Source organism: Pseudochaenichthys georgianus, chromosome 15 (assembly GCF_902827115.2).
Source record: "Pseudochaenichthys georgianus chromosome 15, fPseGeo1.2, whole genome shotgun sequence".
NCBI lineage: Eukaryota > Metazoa > Chordata > Actinopteri > Perciformes > Channichthyidae > Pseudochaenichthys > Pseudochaenichthys georgianus.
This window is the reverse complement of record NC_047517.1, coordinates 15,490,892-15,507,856: the sequence shown is the minus strand read 5'-3', so window position 1 is coordinate 15,507,856 and position 16,965 is coordinate 15,490,892. Positions and strand designations below refer to the sequence as shown.

At 45.5% G+C, this 16,965-nt stretch overlaps 1 protein-coding gene across 1 annotated transcript in view; it reads right to left on the bottom strand.

Annotated features, from left to right (window-relative positions):
* Positions 1-16,965, bottom strand: part of wdr11 (WD repeat domain 11) — a 109,983-nt gene that overhangs the window by 66,699 nt on the left and 26,319 nt on the right. Inside the window, 1 exon segment of the mRNA XM_034100489.1 lies at positions 85-187. Within this exon segment, the coding sequence (XP_033956380.1) occupies positions 85-187 (103 nt within the window).

Below are 16,965 nucleotides of genomic sequence, written 5' to 3'. Positions count from 1 at the left end.
GATGATGACGGGGATAACACAGGAGTGAGGATGGGGGGAGAGAGTACAACCCAGTTAGCATGTACCATGAAGAGGTTTTATTACCTGTTGCTTCCTCTTGGGTTGTAGTGGAGCGACACACTCGGAGGGTGATACAGCCGTTCTCGTGGAGACAGTAGAGGGCGTCCCGCTGAGCGCAGGGAATCACCTGGACCCAGGGAGCAATGTGTGTTCAGAATCAAATGCCAACATGTCTTTTGAATACTTGAACAGGTGGTTATTTAGTTTGCTTGTAGCACTGCATCATTGTGTGTGTATCTTTCATTTTCTTTATTTAGAACCAACCCAAATGTAACAAGATAGGAAAAACAATACATTTACTTGTATTCTTTGCTCTGCACAGATGGATTCAATTACTAATCTTTTTTTTATGATGAATTTATTTTTGGTGAATAAAAATGTCTACACTTTTCTGATGCCTAAGGGAAACAAGTTGAGGCTTTTTTTGTAGGCTTCGTTCTTAATTTTTATAAATGTATTCATACAAAATGAAAATAAAGGACAGTAATACTTGTTCAGTGTTGTAATACAATACTGCATTGATTCGGAGTCACAAGAACTAGAAGAAGACTAGGCTCAAAACCAGAGGGCACCGAGCCTTCGCAGCAGCTGGCCCCAGGCTCTGGAACACTCTTCCCCTCCATGTGAGGTCGGCCCAGACCCTAGGGGCTTTTAAATCCACACTGAAGACACACTACTTCTCTCTGGCCTTCTAGTTAGAGTGGGGTCACGACTCCTGACTGTTCCATGTGTTGTTTTTATCTGTTGTGATTTATTGTCTTTTATTGTGATGTAATATGTTTTTATGTGTTTAAATTACATGTACAGCACTTTGGCTCGACCAAAATCGTTTTTAAATGTGCTTTACAAATAAAATTTGATTTGATTTGAAGAACAAAAATAAACTGCATACAATGTATAACATTATTCTCATAAAATAGGAAAAACGTAATAAGGGGTGTGTCCTACTTGTCCAGTGTAAAAGTACCATGCAGCATTGACTTATATTCATAGGGTTAAATGCATATAAGCTATCGGAAAAAGGAGCAAGTTGTGAGCTATGAGAGCTATTTAAAAAAAAATTGGGGAATTTTCTAAAAAAGTCCTGAATTTTCATAACAATATTCATATAAAATACTAAAATCAAATACAAAATAAGTGTGCCCTTGATGTCCAGTGTATTACTAAAATGCTCAAATGATATTTAGCAGAATCATAACGGCTACACTTCTATTAGGGTCCTTCAACCCTGACGTTGTCTGTGCTCCTGATTATAACAAAAGGACCAATTAGCTGGAACCTAATAACTTTTATATTAATGGGGGTTTTTTGGGGGCCCCAATGGCATTGACCGGTTCACGCAGTCTTCAAAGTAACCAAGTAACCTATGCATTTGTAATTTGTCTGTCCAATGACCTTGCTCCCTTTCATGTCATGTGATACTTTGCATGACGAGCAAACCGTTTAATCAAACTGTACTGTACTGTGTAGCTAGCAGCAGCAAGTTCGGCAGCATTATAAAAATGTAATAGCTTGCATTTATAATGTACAGCAAACCAAAGCACAAGAGCGGCGCTCAAAAGAGAAAGGACAAGAGAGAGTGTATGTCTGTGCATGTGTGAGCGCATCAGGTTTGGGGCAATGGGGGGGCCCAAAATGGGGAGCCCAACAAATATTTGCACCGGGGCCAATCACAACCTTGTTACGCCACTGAGCAGAATCCATCGATCGAAAAATGAATTATGGCCAGTTTAAGTACTTATATGGAATTGTCAATCAACCTTTTTTTACAATTATGAGCCTCACCTTCATTGTTATAATCATTTTAAACCCTGATCCCCCCCATGGATTGCATTACATGTACAGCAACTGAAGGAACACCTAATAAATGGGATATGTGCCAGATCTGACAGCGTGCAGTATCGATGTGTCTATATTTCCCTGTCTTTCCTTGGAGCGTCTACACTGGTCTGGACCTTTGCTGCAGCGGTGTCATCAGTCATGCAAATTGGCCGAGAGACAAGCACTTTATAACACTTAGAGAAGGGAGGTGTTGGCCGGACAGGGCCTGGGCGGCTGAGTAATACCCCTGGACACCTGGCTCTGTGACTTCAGGACTTACTCCTCGACTACAAAGGCTTGTTCTCCATCTTTGTACTCTTTAACCATGGACATTTATTAAAAACAAGATCGCTGACAGTCTCATACAAGTATGATTTATGGGAGCGCGATAAAGTTTACAATTTCACGCTCACAGAAAATGTCAACTGGCTGTTGTGATAAATGGAGGAAGAGTAATCTGGGCATTGCTTTTGCATATATGCATAGCTATGTTATATATTTCAAATGGCATATTATGGCTAAAATAGAGTAGAACTACCACAATGAAAAACGTGAGATACACAACAATTACGAGGGTTATTCACTCACAGAGGGACAGAGAGTAGGGAGTGGGAACAGAGTGACATTAAGAGACCGTTTCTGTTCCATTACTGGCTCTGTATATAATACCCTCACAGCATTCATCAATTTCCAATTAGAAATCCAGACTTTAAAAAAATGGGAAAGTCACCTAAAGGTCACGGTGCTGAAGAATGTGGCCGTAGAAAGGAACATAAGGTCAGACAATATGTAAGGACAGTGAGATTTCTGTGCTAACGCTAAGCACTGCCTGGCATTGCTGTTCAGACATCAGACCTTAATGAGGTGAGCACTGAGAAGGAGGAAGAAAAGTAGAGAACTTTATTATATACAGCAGGCGGAATTGGCTCCCTGGGAGAATCATTGATAAAAAAGAGCCCTTCGAGTAAAGTAATGAAGGTAGAAACTGGATCATATTATGGGGAAAGAAGGTGATGTAGGAAGCGTGTTGGAGCGAGACAGTGCAGCCGTGCTTTCTTTTATCTCGCCCGAACTAACAAAGACGTCAGAGCAAAAATTGGGAAACATGTCTCTGCGTGAGCCTTGAAATGCAAAGAAGGAATGTCTTTCCCTAAGACAGAATTCTGTGAATACAAAATTAATGCAATTGCAAAATGAGTCACCTGCTCTCCACCAAAAACTAGGTTAACTCTCTTCAGGTTTGCGATTTCCACAAACTTTGATTCTTTCAAGCTATACATAGATAACGATTATATCATTTTTGCTGTTCATGTACTGTATGGCGTGCCTCACCTGAACAAAGGGCACCCCGGAGCGCTCGATGGCCACCACCCCCACGGTCTGGCTGAGCTCCAGGTCCAGGATGAGGATCTCTCTGGGGTAGAGCAGCAGCATGTGGTTCCTCTTGGACGGCAGGTAGGACAGCTGCAGACAGTCGTTCAACGTCACCGCCTCCGCACTGCAGCGCCACAGGAAGAGGAGGACCGGGGGATGCACACAAAGTAGAAAAATCTAATTAATTTCAGTGTCAGGTAATCTGAACTGGGAAAAATGTTCTCGAAAAAAAGGGTTAATGATGTATTAATGTATTTCCTACACGTTGGCCATTCTTGTTTTAGACACAGCAAACAAGACATGTTTGAAGAGACCAAACTATAGGTTACTTACGTAACCCCAGTTGTCAGAGTAACATGAAGTGAGATGTCTTACTATGGGATGCGCCTCAACGCGTATGCAAACAGAAGCATCAATCTCATTACGCCAATCCTGATTGGCTGGTGATCTTGACGTCTACGTCAGGGATTCCACCCACCCTTTAATTAGCTTGCGCTACGTCGCAGCGTCATTCAAAATAAGCACCTCTTCTCGCTTCGCCTTAGCAAGAAGGGCTGTCTGGTGAGATATCTCACTTCATGTTACTCTGAGGCCTGGGGTTACGTAAGTAACCTATAGTTCTCATTCATAACACTCCGTTCGATGTCTCACATACGGGATATTGAAACTCCCGTATTGATAGACATGCTTATCTCGAAAATCACCAAAACACCAGAACTTAACAGGTAGAACCCTGTCTCAACACGGGACCCAGCACTGCGCGGGCCACACTTGGAGCAGAGACATCTAGCCTGTAAAAGCGGACAAAAGTGAGCGTTGAGGACCAGCTCGCTGCTGCACAAATGTCTTGGATGGAAACACCCTTGAACAAAGCCCAGGATGTAGCCAGTCCACGAGTAGAATGAGCATGCAGGCCCGTTGGTGCCTGCAAACCCTGAGAGCCGTTGCCTGGTAACGGGCTTGCCCTTATGAGGGTTAGCCCAGGATACAAAGAGTTGGTCATTGCATCGAAACTCTTTTGACCTGTCCATATATATGCGTAAAGCACGGACTGGGCACTGCAAATTGTTCCTCAGAGGAACACAGTGGCAGAGGAAATGCCTCAATGTCAATGGGGGTACATGAGCCAACCACCTTAGGTACAAAGGCAGGGTTGGGCTTCAGCAACACTCTCGTTTGCCCCGGGGCAAACTGAGTGCATGAAGGATGTACAGAGAGCGCATGAATGTCACTGACTCGCTTGGCAGATGCCAGAGCCAGTAACAACACTGTCTTCAGTGACATGTGTTTCATGTCAGCTTCTTCCAGGGGTTCAAATGGAGGTCGAGTGAGCCCATCTAAAACCACTGCCAGGTCCCATAAGGGCACCAGTGACCTGGAGACAGGGAGGAGCCTGCGAGCCCCTTTCATAAAACGGCAGACCAAAGGATGTTGGCTAGCCGTCTTTCCCTCAAAGCCCACATGGCATGCAGCAATAGCAGCCAGGTACACTCTGATCGTAAAGAAAGCTCTGTGTTTATCAATCAGGTCCTGTAGAAATGACAGATTCACCCCGACAGGACATTGAAAAGAGATCTGTCCTTTTTTTAAAGGCACCACTCCTCAAACACCCTCCACTTACAGTCATAGAGAGACCTGGTGGAGGAAGCTCTCGCACTCTGAATAGTGTTTATCACCTTCTGAGGGAGTCCCACTGTATTCAGGTTATACCACTCACGGGCCAGGCCCATAGTGCCAAGCGCTCTGGGTGTGGGTGAAAAATCGTCCCCCCCCGCCTGAGACAGTATGTCCCTGCGTAGCGGGAGCTGCCACGGCTGCCCGCACAGCAGCTGATATATCTCCGCCAGCCAGTACATTGCAGGCCAGTATGGAGCTATTAGGATCAGTGTGTTGTTCTCTCACTCTGGCCAGAGTTGGGGGTATTGGATGTAGAGTCCAGTCTGCATATAGTGGTGCACCTCTGGACAGCAGATCTGCCCCGAGGTTCATCACTCCTGGTACGTGCGTCGCTCTCAGAGAGAGGAGACGTCCGCAGCTCCATAAGATCAGTTTGCGTGCCAGCATGTGTAACTGGAGAGAACGCAATCCCCCATGGCGGTTTATATACGATATTGTGGTCGTGTTATCTGTCCTCACGAGGACATGATGTCCTCTGAGAAAAGGCAGAAAGCATTTCAGGGTGAGGAACACCGCTAAAAGCTCCAGATAATTTATGTGTGACCGTTGGAGGTCTCTGCTCCAGAGACCCCTCACAGGTCGACTTTCGTATATACCCCACCAGCCCGTCAGACATGCGTCTGTGGTGACCACCTTCCGCGATAGGACAGCACCCATAGGCACGCCCCGTACTAGAAAAGTCGGGTGGTGCCATTACGCATTTCATAGTGACCATCACTCTCCGCGCGCCATGACGCACGGGGTCCAGTCTGAGGGCAGCCACCCAGCGCTGAAATTCCCTCATGTGTAAGCGTCCCAGTCGTACCACCAGGACGGCTGACGCCATGAGCCCCAGTAACCGCAGACATGATCTGAAGAGAACATATTTGCGTGGCTGGAAATGAGCGAGGCAAGCCCTGAAGGCTTTCACTCTCTCTGCTGACAGGCGGGCTGTAAAGGACACCAAATTCAGGCGTAGGCCCAGGAAGAGTACAGTCTGGGCTGGGGACAACATGCTCTTTTCTGTGTTTATTACAAAACCCAGGTCGAGCAGGTGTTTTACGAGGACATTCGTCTGCGTAATAGCCTCTTGCTCCGACTGTGCGAGAAGGAGCCAATCGTCCAGATAAGTTGCCAGGCGAATACCCCGTTGTCTTAACGGGGCTATCGCGGCTTCCGTACACCGTACAAACACTCGTGGACTGAGAGACAGACCGAAGGGAAGTACTCTGTACTCGTAACAGACACCCTGAAAGGCGAACCTCAGATATCTCCTGTGTGGATAATATACGGGAATGTGGAAATACGCATCTTTCAGGTCGACTGATGTGAACCAATCGTTCTGGCGCACGAGACGCAACAGAGATGTGTGAGTGAGCATTCTGAATTTGTATCTTTTGAGATATTTGTTCAGAGCCCTCAAATCTAGTATAGGCCGAATCCCGTTCCCTCGCCGTTTGGGAACGAGGAAATACTTGGAATAAAAGCCGCTCTGACTCTGTTCGGAGGGTATTATAGATATAGCCTTCTTGTCTAGTAGCGAGAGGATCTCTTGCTCTAGAATATGGACCGACTCTCCCCGGGCTTGCGAATGCAGAATGCCCGAAAAGTGAGGGGGGGTGACAGCGAATTGGAGTCTGTAACCCCGTGTTATTGTCTTGAAAACCCAAGCAGAATCTGTGAGCATCCTCCACTTTTCGCTTCTCAAAGCGAGTGGAGATGTCACATCTCTGTCGTCTGCACTCTGTGTCTTTATTTGTTGTGTTATGGGGCCCTCTTGTGTCTGAACACGATGGTACCCCAGGTTGACAACCCCGGTCGACACTGCGCATGCGCGTGGCGGTGATGCCTTCACAGCCCCGTCCATCGTCCGCCTTCTGAGAGAGGTAGCAGCCACTCTTAGAAGGGGGGGTAGACGTCAGACTGTTTATTGTTTTTATTGTCTTTCTTTTCATTGTTATTGACTGCGCCCTTGGCTTTAAGCCTGGAAACGACAGTGGAAAATGATTAAAAGACAATATTGATGACATGTGTTTGTGTGACTTAAACGAGCAGCGGAGCTTGCTGTCGTTGATGTTAAGTCCAGTTCCCTCATGGCGCGAACTTGAGGATGACGTTCTGACATCACTCGAGGCGGAGGGAAGATGGGGGCATGGTTGCACCCCGGAAACACATGAGCATCTAACACTGGAACGTGTTCTGGAGCTGGAGAACAGGGAACTTCCAGAGCTCCTTTATCGAGGAGAGGAGGCTGTCAGGCCGCCCTCTTTTTCTTCTTCGTCTGGTGGCTGAAAGTCTGGGCCGGCTGTGCCTAAGCGGCTGCTGCCGGAACCGGAGACTTTCTTGGCCAGCCCGTCCTCGCCTCGTGTCTGGGCTGGAGACCCGGGGCGGGCTCTGGCCTCTGCTGTTTCGGGATCTTGAAACGGGCAGGACGTGAGGCAGCCTGAGCGAAGGACTGCCGTGGGGCCGTTGAAGGCGGCGGCTGGACCCTTCGGGGAAGACAAAGCTGGAGAGCCTCATCCTCCTTCTTTTTGGACTCACACCGCTGCTGCATCGAAGCTAGAGCGGAGCCAAATATGCCCTCGGGAACAATAGGCATGTCCAAGACGTCCTCTTTTTCCCGGTCTGGAAGGTTCGTCAGGGTAAGCCACCTGGCTCTCTCCTGTACCACCATTATCCCCAGTGCTTTGCCCGTGGCTTGGACTGCACAGCGCTGCACGCGCGATTTCGTCCCACACGGCAGGCTCAGGTTTGACCGTCATGTCCTCGCAGAGCTCCGCCTGGTAGGCGGTCAGCAGCGAGGAGACGTTGAGCGCCCTGGCGGACAAAGCTGCGGCTTTATAGGCTCGTTCGGTCATTGCTGACTGGAAGCGGTCTGCCTTTGCCGGTAGCGTGGGGTTCCTGCTTGGTGCCGAAGTCAGCCGCGGTTGGAGGTGGGCTGCCACCAGCGGCTCCATGGGCGGCATGCGGAGCAGGCTGAGCTTCTCCATACCGTCACAGTCCAAAGAGGAGGTACCCTGGATTGGGGTCTTGTTGCTGAAAGGGCGGTCTCTCCACGAGACCGACACCTCGTCCAGCATCTCTGGAAAGACTGGGAGAAGCTGCTTTCCTCATCCTCGCTGCTTGGGGCAAGTTCTTCCCCTCATTGCGAGATCTGGAGGTCTCCTTGGCCACTTCAGTCCAGCCTGGACACAGTGCGTTGGCACACGGCCTGCAAGTCCATACTGAGGCAGCGCGAAGCTGGTGTGCTTTCGCCCGGGGGAGCGGACATCGCCTCCGGCTTGACAACCCGGGCAGATGAAACAAGGATGTCATCTTCGTGCTCATCCGAGTCGGATAAGAGGAACTCAGAGGCATCCTCTTCATCCTCCTCCATATAATCCAGCTGTAGGACATCCTCCACGGGTGGAACCACGGTGAGATCCAGCTGGGAGCCCCAGCTTGACACAACGCGGGGCTCCGCTCTTGCCGCCACCGGGCCCCAGCCTGACACGGCGCGGGGCTCCGATTCCGCGGCTACCGCCGTTCTCGAGCCCCAGCCTGACACGACGCGGGGCTCCGATTCCGCGGCTACCGCCGTTCTCGAGCCCCAGCCTGACACAGTGCGGGGCTCAATCTCCGCGGCGGTCGCCACCATGTCCCGATTGCCGGCCGGCGAATCAACGGACATGAAGGGGTCCTGTCCCGACAGGCTAGCTTGGCACGCTAGCCGTCGGCGGAGGCTATTGATGGTGAAGCGGGCACAATGCCCGCACGAACCGGGGGTATCGATAGCTTCCTGGGCGTGTTCCAGCCCAAGGCAGGACGAGCAGACCTGGTGTGAGTCCGAGATCTTAAACCTGCAGCCGCAGAGCCGAGCCTCCGACTCCTCTGGTGTGAGGGAGAGAAGGGTCCATCCTCGTTTGCCGGGGTGTCGGCGCAGAGGGACAAGCTAGTAACAGGTATGTTACCGAGAAAATAAATAAAGAAATCCAACCTTATCGTTATTCCGAAAGAAAAAACGGCGGGGCAAATTACAATATTAACTGGTGTGTTAATATTTGTTCAATTCTTCTGCAAAGCAAAAAAGTAACCGGCAAGCGCCCGTCGACCGAATGTTAGCTTGGGTTCAGTCTGTGGACCGTTAAGCTAGCCCGGCTACTGATATTCGAGATGTGCTCTGAAGCGAGAAGAGGTGTTTGAATGACGCTGCGACGTAGCGCAAGCTACTTAAAGGGTGGGTGGATTCCCTGACGTAGACGTCAAGATCACCAGCCAATCAGGATTGGCGTAATGAGATTGATGCTTCTGTTTGCATACGCGTTGAGGCACATCCCATAGTGAGACATCGAACAGAGTGTTATGAATGAGAACGTGTCACACACCAACAGAAGACACAAAGAGTGAAATGGACACGGCGGCCGAGTGAAGTGAGAGAGAATAAAGGAAAGTAAGATTAATGGAGTGGTTGTTATTAGAGTTGGTTGAGTAGGTGGAAAGAGAGGCGGCTATAAATAAGCCTGTGTGACAGCCACAGCCACTCAGGCAGGAAGCAGGCAGCACATCAAACAGGCCTTTGGTCCCTGATCCACCCAAACTTTTTGTAAAGTTATGTCTAACACAATTAAAATGTCAGTGTTCAATTTAATACTTAATGGAGAAAAAATAGGTACTCGTTTTTGTAAATTGAAGTATTGAATACAGGTGAAGTCACAACACATAATACATTCACTCATTTTAACTTGTTTAACCCTGAGAATGAAAATTCAATGTTTTACTTTGTCACATTGATCAATCTTAAATCTTGCTTGGGTAGAACAAATAAACAACCTAAGGCACAAAATGAAAACATAATCCAAAATCCATTATTATTCTCCAATAGCGAAACCTGTTATTTCATCCTTTTGACAGAAACATCATTTTCGACTTCAGATCTCTCAGGTGTGATCAATAGTTTGTTTGTTTTTTGTTGTGTGTATTCTACCAAACATCATTTCTCCCAAAGAGGCAAGTAGACTTAACCACATAGTGACATCACTTTGTAACACCCAGTGCTCCAACACAATGTATGTGATTTGCTTAGGGGCGGGAAATCTCTTGGCAGTTGGCCAATCACAATAGAGCCAGCCAGCTAACCAATCAGAGCAGACTGGGCTCTGGTTTCAGACAGAGGGTGAAAAGAGGTGCTGCAGTGTGAGGAAAATAAGAGCTTTTGAACATTAAAGCATATAGATATGTCACAGTAGAGGCACAAAATACAAATATGAACCTGAAAATGAGCAGAATATGTCTTCCTTAAGTTATTGAAAAAAAGGGTAAGAGCAGCACATGTTACAGAGACACAAAAGGAGTGTATAATTGGCATTCTCAACCTGCCGAGAGCTCATTCAATGGTGTATTGTGCTACATAGATAGACTTGTTTACATTTTATTACACATTTGGATTAACAATGAACTCATATATCATGAAATTAAACTTTTTGTCTTCATTTTTACCTGCAGCAGAGGACATAATATTATACCTACATGCTGACAGGTGCAGATTCACTACAGGTCAAGGGCATACAACAAATACAAACACTGTAGACTATCCTTAGACCAAGACATTGTTTGAATAACATTCTGGAACTGCTTGTATAAAACTCAAGTGAGTTGACCCAGAGCAAGTCCTTGATTCGAGTTGTTCTAGTAAAACTTTTAGGGACCTTACTTAAAATGCAGAGAAGGTTGCTGGTGGATTTACTGACATATGGGCAAAGTTTTAAAATTAGCAATACATTTATAAGAAATTCTGACTTACGTGGGTTTTTCATTGGTGATGAGCACTTTGACCTTGTTGAGGGCCTTCTTGGCGCCTGTGGGGGCAAGGGAGATGGCGGAGGCAGGCTTGGTGTGGGCAGGGCTTTGCATGAGGGCTGGCGATGTAGACCTTTTTACCAGCGCTGCCCGGGGGTTTGGAGTGGGAGAAGTCTGTGATAAAGACTATGCCTTCACTGGTCAGCACTGCCAAAAGACAGAAAAAAAAACGTATAAAAGCTGCATACTGCTGTCACAAACTGTCAGTAAAGAGAAATTGGTAAAATATATTTATTTCATATTAAAAGGAAGGCAGCAAAGTCTCTCTCATATTTGTCATCTTAATATATCTTAAATATAATTCCACCTCCATTACAAAAAAGTTAACAAAATAAAAAATGTAAACAGCGTATAAACAAAGGCTGAGTCACATTTTTTTCGACACATTTGTTGATAACTTACATGCCATATTGGAGGGGTCAAAGGGGTCAAATGAGAAGGAGAGGATGTTCTCAGCGTAGCTCTTCTTCCACAGCTTGGGTGCCCGTGTCTCCGTTCCACAGCACGATGTAGTTGGGAGGGTGGATGGCCAACAGTAGATCACGAGACGCATCCCTGATTCCATAACCACTCCAAGTTCTGGCAGAGAAAGAGCAGAAACAGAGGGGAGAATAAAGAGTAAAAGTAAGGTGCCAGAACATAAAGGGCAAGAGAATGATGGTAAGAGCTTCTTAATGAAAACGAAATAGTCAACAACAGTTCCAAGTTTCTCCTTGGCAGGGCCCCTGGGGTTGATATCCTTCCTCTACAGACTGAGGGACAAGAAATCAATCCAAGCCTACATGAGAGGAAGAGGGGGGGGTTTGTGGAAGGTATCTTACCCTGGATAGGTTGGAGTGCTCCTGGATCTCCACAATGGGGCGGTGCCGCTGACCACATCCCACACTATGATCTTCCCGAGGCGTCTCCTGAGGCCAGCCGCAGACAGTAGGGAGAGCTCTGGTGTTGGTAGTAGTTCTCCCTGGACCATTTCACCTACAAAACACCAGAGGTAACATACAGTAAGTTAAAGTAGCAATCAGAGGTGGGACCAAGTCATTGTTTTGCAAGTCCGAGTCAAGTCTCAAGTCTTTGCGCTCAAGTCCAAGTCGAGTCTCAAGTCAGGTTGGGCAAGTTCAAGTCAAGTCCAAGTCCTAAACTTTGACAAAACGAGTCATAAACAAGTCATTATGCGTTTTTCACCAAATGTAATGACATTGATCAACAGAATAATATTTAATAATCAAATTGCTCTTATTAGTCACATTTAATTAATATAATAATCAATTTTCTCTCTGCTGGTAAAGTAACACGTTTTTTTCTATTTTAAGAGGGAACAGTAAGGTAAGGCTGCCGTGACGGTTTGATTCAGAAGGAGTTTAATGTATAAGATCCCTGATGTTGAGGTGACCAGAATGTTTATTTCCACTGTGTACAACATGTTGTAAGGGACCCACAATCTATCTTTATGCAAGGGATAATGTGCAGCCAGGCGGTCTCTATGGGGAAGAGAACACCTGCATCTAGATCCCTCTGCAGGTGGTACTTTAACTATATTTTGATGCTAACACTTTTTACTTTTACTTGTAATTTTGAATGCAGGACTTTTTATTGTAACCGAGTATTCCTACACTCTGGTGCTTTTGTACTCAAGTACAAGATCTGAACTTCTCCCACCTCTAACAGTAAACCATGAGTGCTTACCAAAATAAAGGTAACCAAAAAAGGTTATTTTAATTTTACAAATCCTGCACTTAGCTTTGCTTTCTCCAATATCATTGAAAAGCAGCCAGATGCTGCTTCTTTTTTCGGTTTTCGCTAATTTCGTCTCCCCGTCGCTCTGTGCAGCTGGCCTGTACCACTACACCTGCTGTGCCCCCCACCCTTCTTTCACATAATGGTATGATCCTAGTGTGTCCTCGCATATGATTGGCCGCATGGTGGCCCAGCTAAATAAAGTCCCGCCCCTGCCTGCAAGGATTCTCAGCAAGAGTAGGAGCGCTGAGATTCTGCTCTCCCCGACGGGAGGCTGCTCTCCTAGCGGCAGCTCGCGGTCGGCGTGTTGGAGACCTCTCAATTAAATTATTAAGTCACCACAAGTCAGAAGGCTCAAGTACAAAGTCAAGTCCCGAGTCATTGGTGTTCAAGTCCAAGTCGAGTCGCAAGTGTTTTGTGATTTTGTCAAGTCGAGTCTCAAGTCATCAAATTGGTGACTCGAGTCTGACTCGAGTCCAAGTCATGTGACTCGAGTCCACACCTCTGGTAGCAATACTGTGTAAAAATACACAGCTGCAAGGAAAGGTCCTGCATTCAAATTCCTACTCAAGAAAGTACAAAAGTATAAGGATGAAAATGTATTTAAAGTAACAAGGGAAAAGGACTCATTATGCAGTATAGCCCATTTCAGAATCGTATATATTACATTATTGGATTATAGTTATTGATGCATTATTGTTTTCATAACTTCAACATTACATTTGGTAAGGGTTGGGTTTATTTGAAATACATTGAATTCAGTTGGTTAGCTTTACATGTAATAATATATCTTAAAACAGCAATCTCCCTTGGATTTTTTAATCCTTGAATGGCTTTTAATTTTGGTTAATTTTAATGGTATCATTGTTCATGTTTTGTGTGTTTTTCTGTATCTTGCTCTGTTTAGCACTTTGCTGCCTGAAAGGTGAAAAAGTAACAAGTAACTAAAAAGTATTCAAGTAAAAAAGTATGTGCATCCAAATATACTAGAATTAAAGTATAAACAGCGTGAAGTACGAGGACTTAATATTTGATCTTAAGTACAGTTATTGAGTAAATAGACTTCCACCACTGCCCAACACAAAACATATGATTAATTTTGCCAGTCGCTATGGCAGTGTTTCTCAAAGTGGGGGGCGCGCAGAGGCATGACAGGGGGGGCGGGGCGCGTGAGACCAGTTACGACAAAAAAAAATCAAATCAAGTTTTATTTATATAGCACATTTATAAACAATTTTTGGTCGAGCCAAAGTGCTGTACATAACATTAAAATCGCCTACAGTAGAGACACTTTACAGCAAATACAACAGCACAGATTGTTCAGAATATCATTATGAGAAAAACGACACCCTCTATCCTTAGACCCTCACATCGTACAAGGAAAAACTTCCAGAGAAAACCCACAGTTTAAGGGGAAAAAATGGGAGAAACGTCAGGGAGAGCAACAGAGGAGGGATCCCTCTCCCAGGACGGACAGACGTGCAATAGATGCCGTTTGTAAATCGAAGAGATAATACATTTTACAGCATATAGAGCGAATGTTAGGAAATGCATGTGTCTGTAATAAGAAGATGAATCCACGAGGATGTAAGCAAATGGTTATGACGTTGGCATGACCGGCGGAAGTTACACTTAGAAACCTTAGAAACCTATGAGGGCGCTGTAGGACACAGGTGTGTAATGTACATGTTGAGGATGGAAGGTCAATAGGCGGCGTCAGGGGGGCGCTAGGGGTGCTACAGGTCACCCTAGGATAGCCATAGCACCCCCTAAGCACCCCCAAGAAATGTATGTCTTTTTTTTTGTATGTCTGAAATTCATCATTTGAAAAATGATTGATTCGAAAACAATATGCTACAGTACAAGTATGTCTGGGTCTCTGTGTTTCATTCAAGCTCTGCTATGTGTGTGTGTGTGTGTGTGTGTGTGTGTGTGTGTGTGTGTGTGTGTGTGTGTGTGTGTGTGTGTGTGTGTGTGTGTGTGTGTGGTGTGTGTGGTGTGTGTGTGTGTGTGTGTGTGTGTGTGTGTGTGTGTGTGTGTGTGTGTGTGTGTGTGTGTGTGTGTGTGTGTGTGTGTGTGTGTGTCTCGCTCGGAGCTTTTTCAACAACAAGGTGGAGGGAGACATCTTGCCTGTCAGACTGAGAGGTTCAGATAACCTCAGCTCAGTGAGGTAAAAGACTCTCAGTGTTTAAATTACCCACTGACATTAGTTATCTCAGTGGGTCTCAAACGGTTTGGTCACGATTAAAGTAAACAATTATTTCCGAGGCACACGTTTATATGATCATAATAGGTATAAAAAAATAAGAGAATAAATGAAAAACAGTTATGAAATACTATGACAGTAAAACAAGAATACAGTTTAAAAGGGGAGTGATTTGTAAAATATCCGTAAAGAAAAAGTCAATCTGTTTACAGTTCTGTTTCATATGGGTGTTGAGAGATGTATCCATAGATCTCTTCATTTAGCTCTCAAAGTGCACCAGTTTGATGCATTCAAGTTCAATATTTTAAAGAAAATCTTCCCGGGGGAGCATCCCCCCCGGACCCCCTAGAGGATGTTAGGTCCACTCCCCACTTGTAAAAATAGTATTTTACCCCTGCTTACACCTATATGCCGTGAGCTGATTATCGAGCCTTCATTGTAACATTGTGTCGCGGGTGTACTGTGTACAGTATGTGCGTGGGGAATGTTGCAGTAATCAGTGGAATTCCACAAGGGAGTGTCCTGGGTCCTGCACTGTTTGTCGTCTATATCAACGACCTACCCGATAATGTGAGCTCCATTTTCAGATGTTTGCAGATGATACTAAAGTCTTCAAGGTAATTAAGTGTAAAGACGATGCAGAAAAACTTCAGTCAGATCTCAGAGAATTGCTGAGGTGGTCCGAGTGTTGGCAGCTCAAATTCAATGCAGCAAAGTGCAAAGTAATGCACTTAGGTTTTCAGAACCCAAAATTGAGTATAATATGGGTGATGATTCAAACACTATAAACCTATCCGAGACTCAGAATGAAAAGGACCTTGGTGTGAATGTTGATAACCCTGACATTTAGTGACCATATCCGCCGGGAAAGTAACAAAGCGAATGGTATCCTAGCAATGATGCGCAGATCATACACTTATTTGGACTGTGACGTAGTACGTAGTTTATACATCTCTCTTGTACGGCCACGCCTCGAGTATGGGAATGTCCCTTGGTCCCCCATGTACAAAAAGGATGCTGAGCTCATCGAGAAAATACAGAGAAGGGCAACGAAGCTGGTTCGAGAACTAAAGGACCTATCATATCAAGAACGACTGCAAAGTCTTAAGATCCTGAGTATGTATTATAGAAGGGCGAGGGGAGATATGATCGAAGTTTTCAAATATCTCCACAACATCTACAAAACATCATGCCCACTACAACGGGATTAGAACACCAGGACTCGTGGACACTGTCTCGAGGAAACAGTACTCAAGGCTGGCTATCTGCCGCAACTTTTTCAGCCTGCTTGTGGTTGACTTGTGGAATGACCTGCCAGAAAGCGTTGTCACATCCAAGACGGTTAACTGTCTCAAGTCCCCCTCGACCATTACTGATCAAACATCACCTTCACTTTGGACTATATGACTGTTGCCAGCATCCATAGTATATAAAAAACAGTGATCTACTTATTTATGAGCGACTAAAAAGCCTTAGGCCTATTACAGCCGTATCCTATTGATTGATTGATTGATTGATTGAGTACAAAATTCCACTGTAGCGACCGGTACATTAATGGGAAACCCTAAATGTTTGAGCACCCGAAACATCAAGCTACCCCATAGCACCCCCAAAAGAAAATCTCTGGCGCTGCCACTGAGCCTGCAACCCCGTTGTTTTGAAGAGATGTGCAGTGCAAACAGGCTCATTGCAGCCACTAATGCTGTGATGAGACACACTTTTTGCCAAATATCAGGGGGGGGCAGACTTTTTTTTTTCTCCAAAGGGGGGCCTGACAGAAAAAGTTTGAGAACCACTACACTATGGAAATATTGCAAGACTTTTACATTTACCATTAAAAAAAGAAAATGATGAATTTGAATGAAAACAGAGGCAATATTGTCTGTACTGTAAGTCTATCCAGATCAGGTATTGTTCTGTATAAGTGCTTTTACATGTAACTATGGTGCAAAGCAGGGTTAAGGGAAAGAAAAACTATGCAGTTCTAAAGAACTAACACCATAGAAATGTTGCTAAAAAGACAAATGACTTTGAACAAGTTTGTGTTTAAATAATTGATTATGTATGTGTATTTTTTCCTGAATAGGCATGCTTCGTGCTATGCCAACTCCTTCCTTTTTTTCTCCCTTTTATTCTGCAAGCTTTCTTGTGTCGGGCTGTGTGGTGAGGAATGGCTCGCTGCTGTGGCTGCAGTGCTTTACAAGATTAAAGTGTGCTTTGCTGTGAGGAATGAGAGTCTCGGATTGAGCCCAGGCACTGATAATCACCACACGATTTAT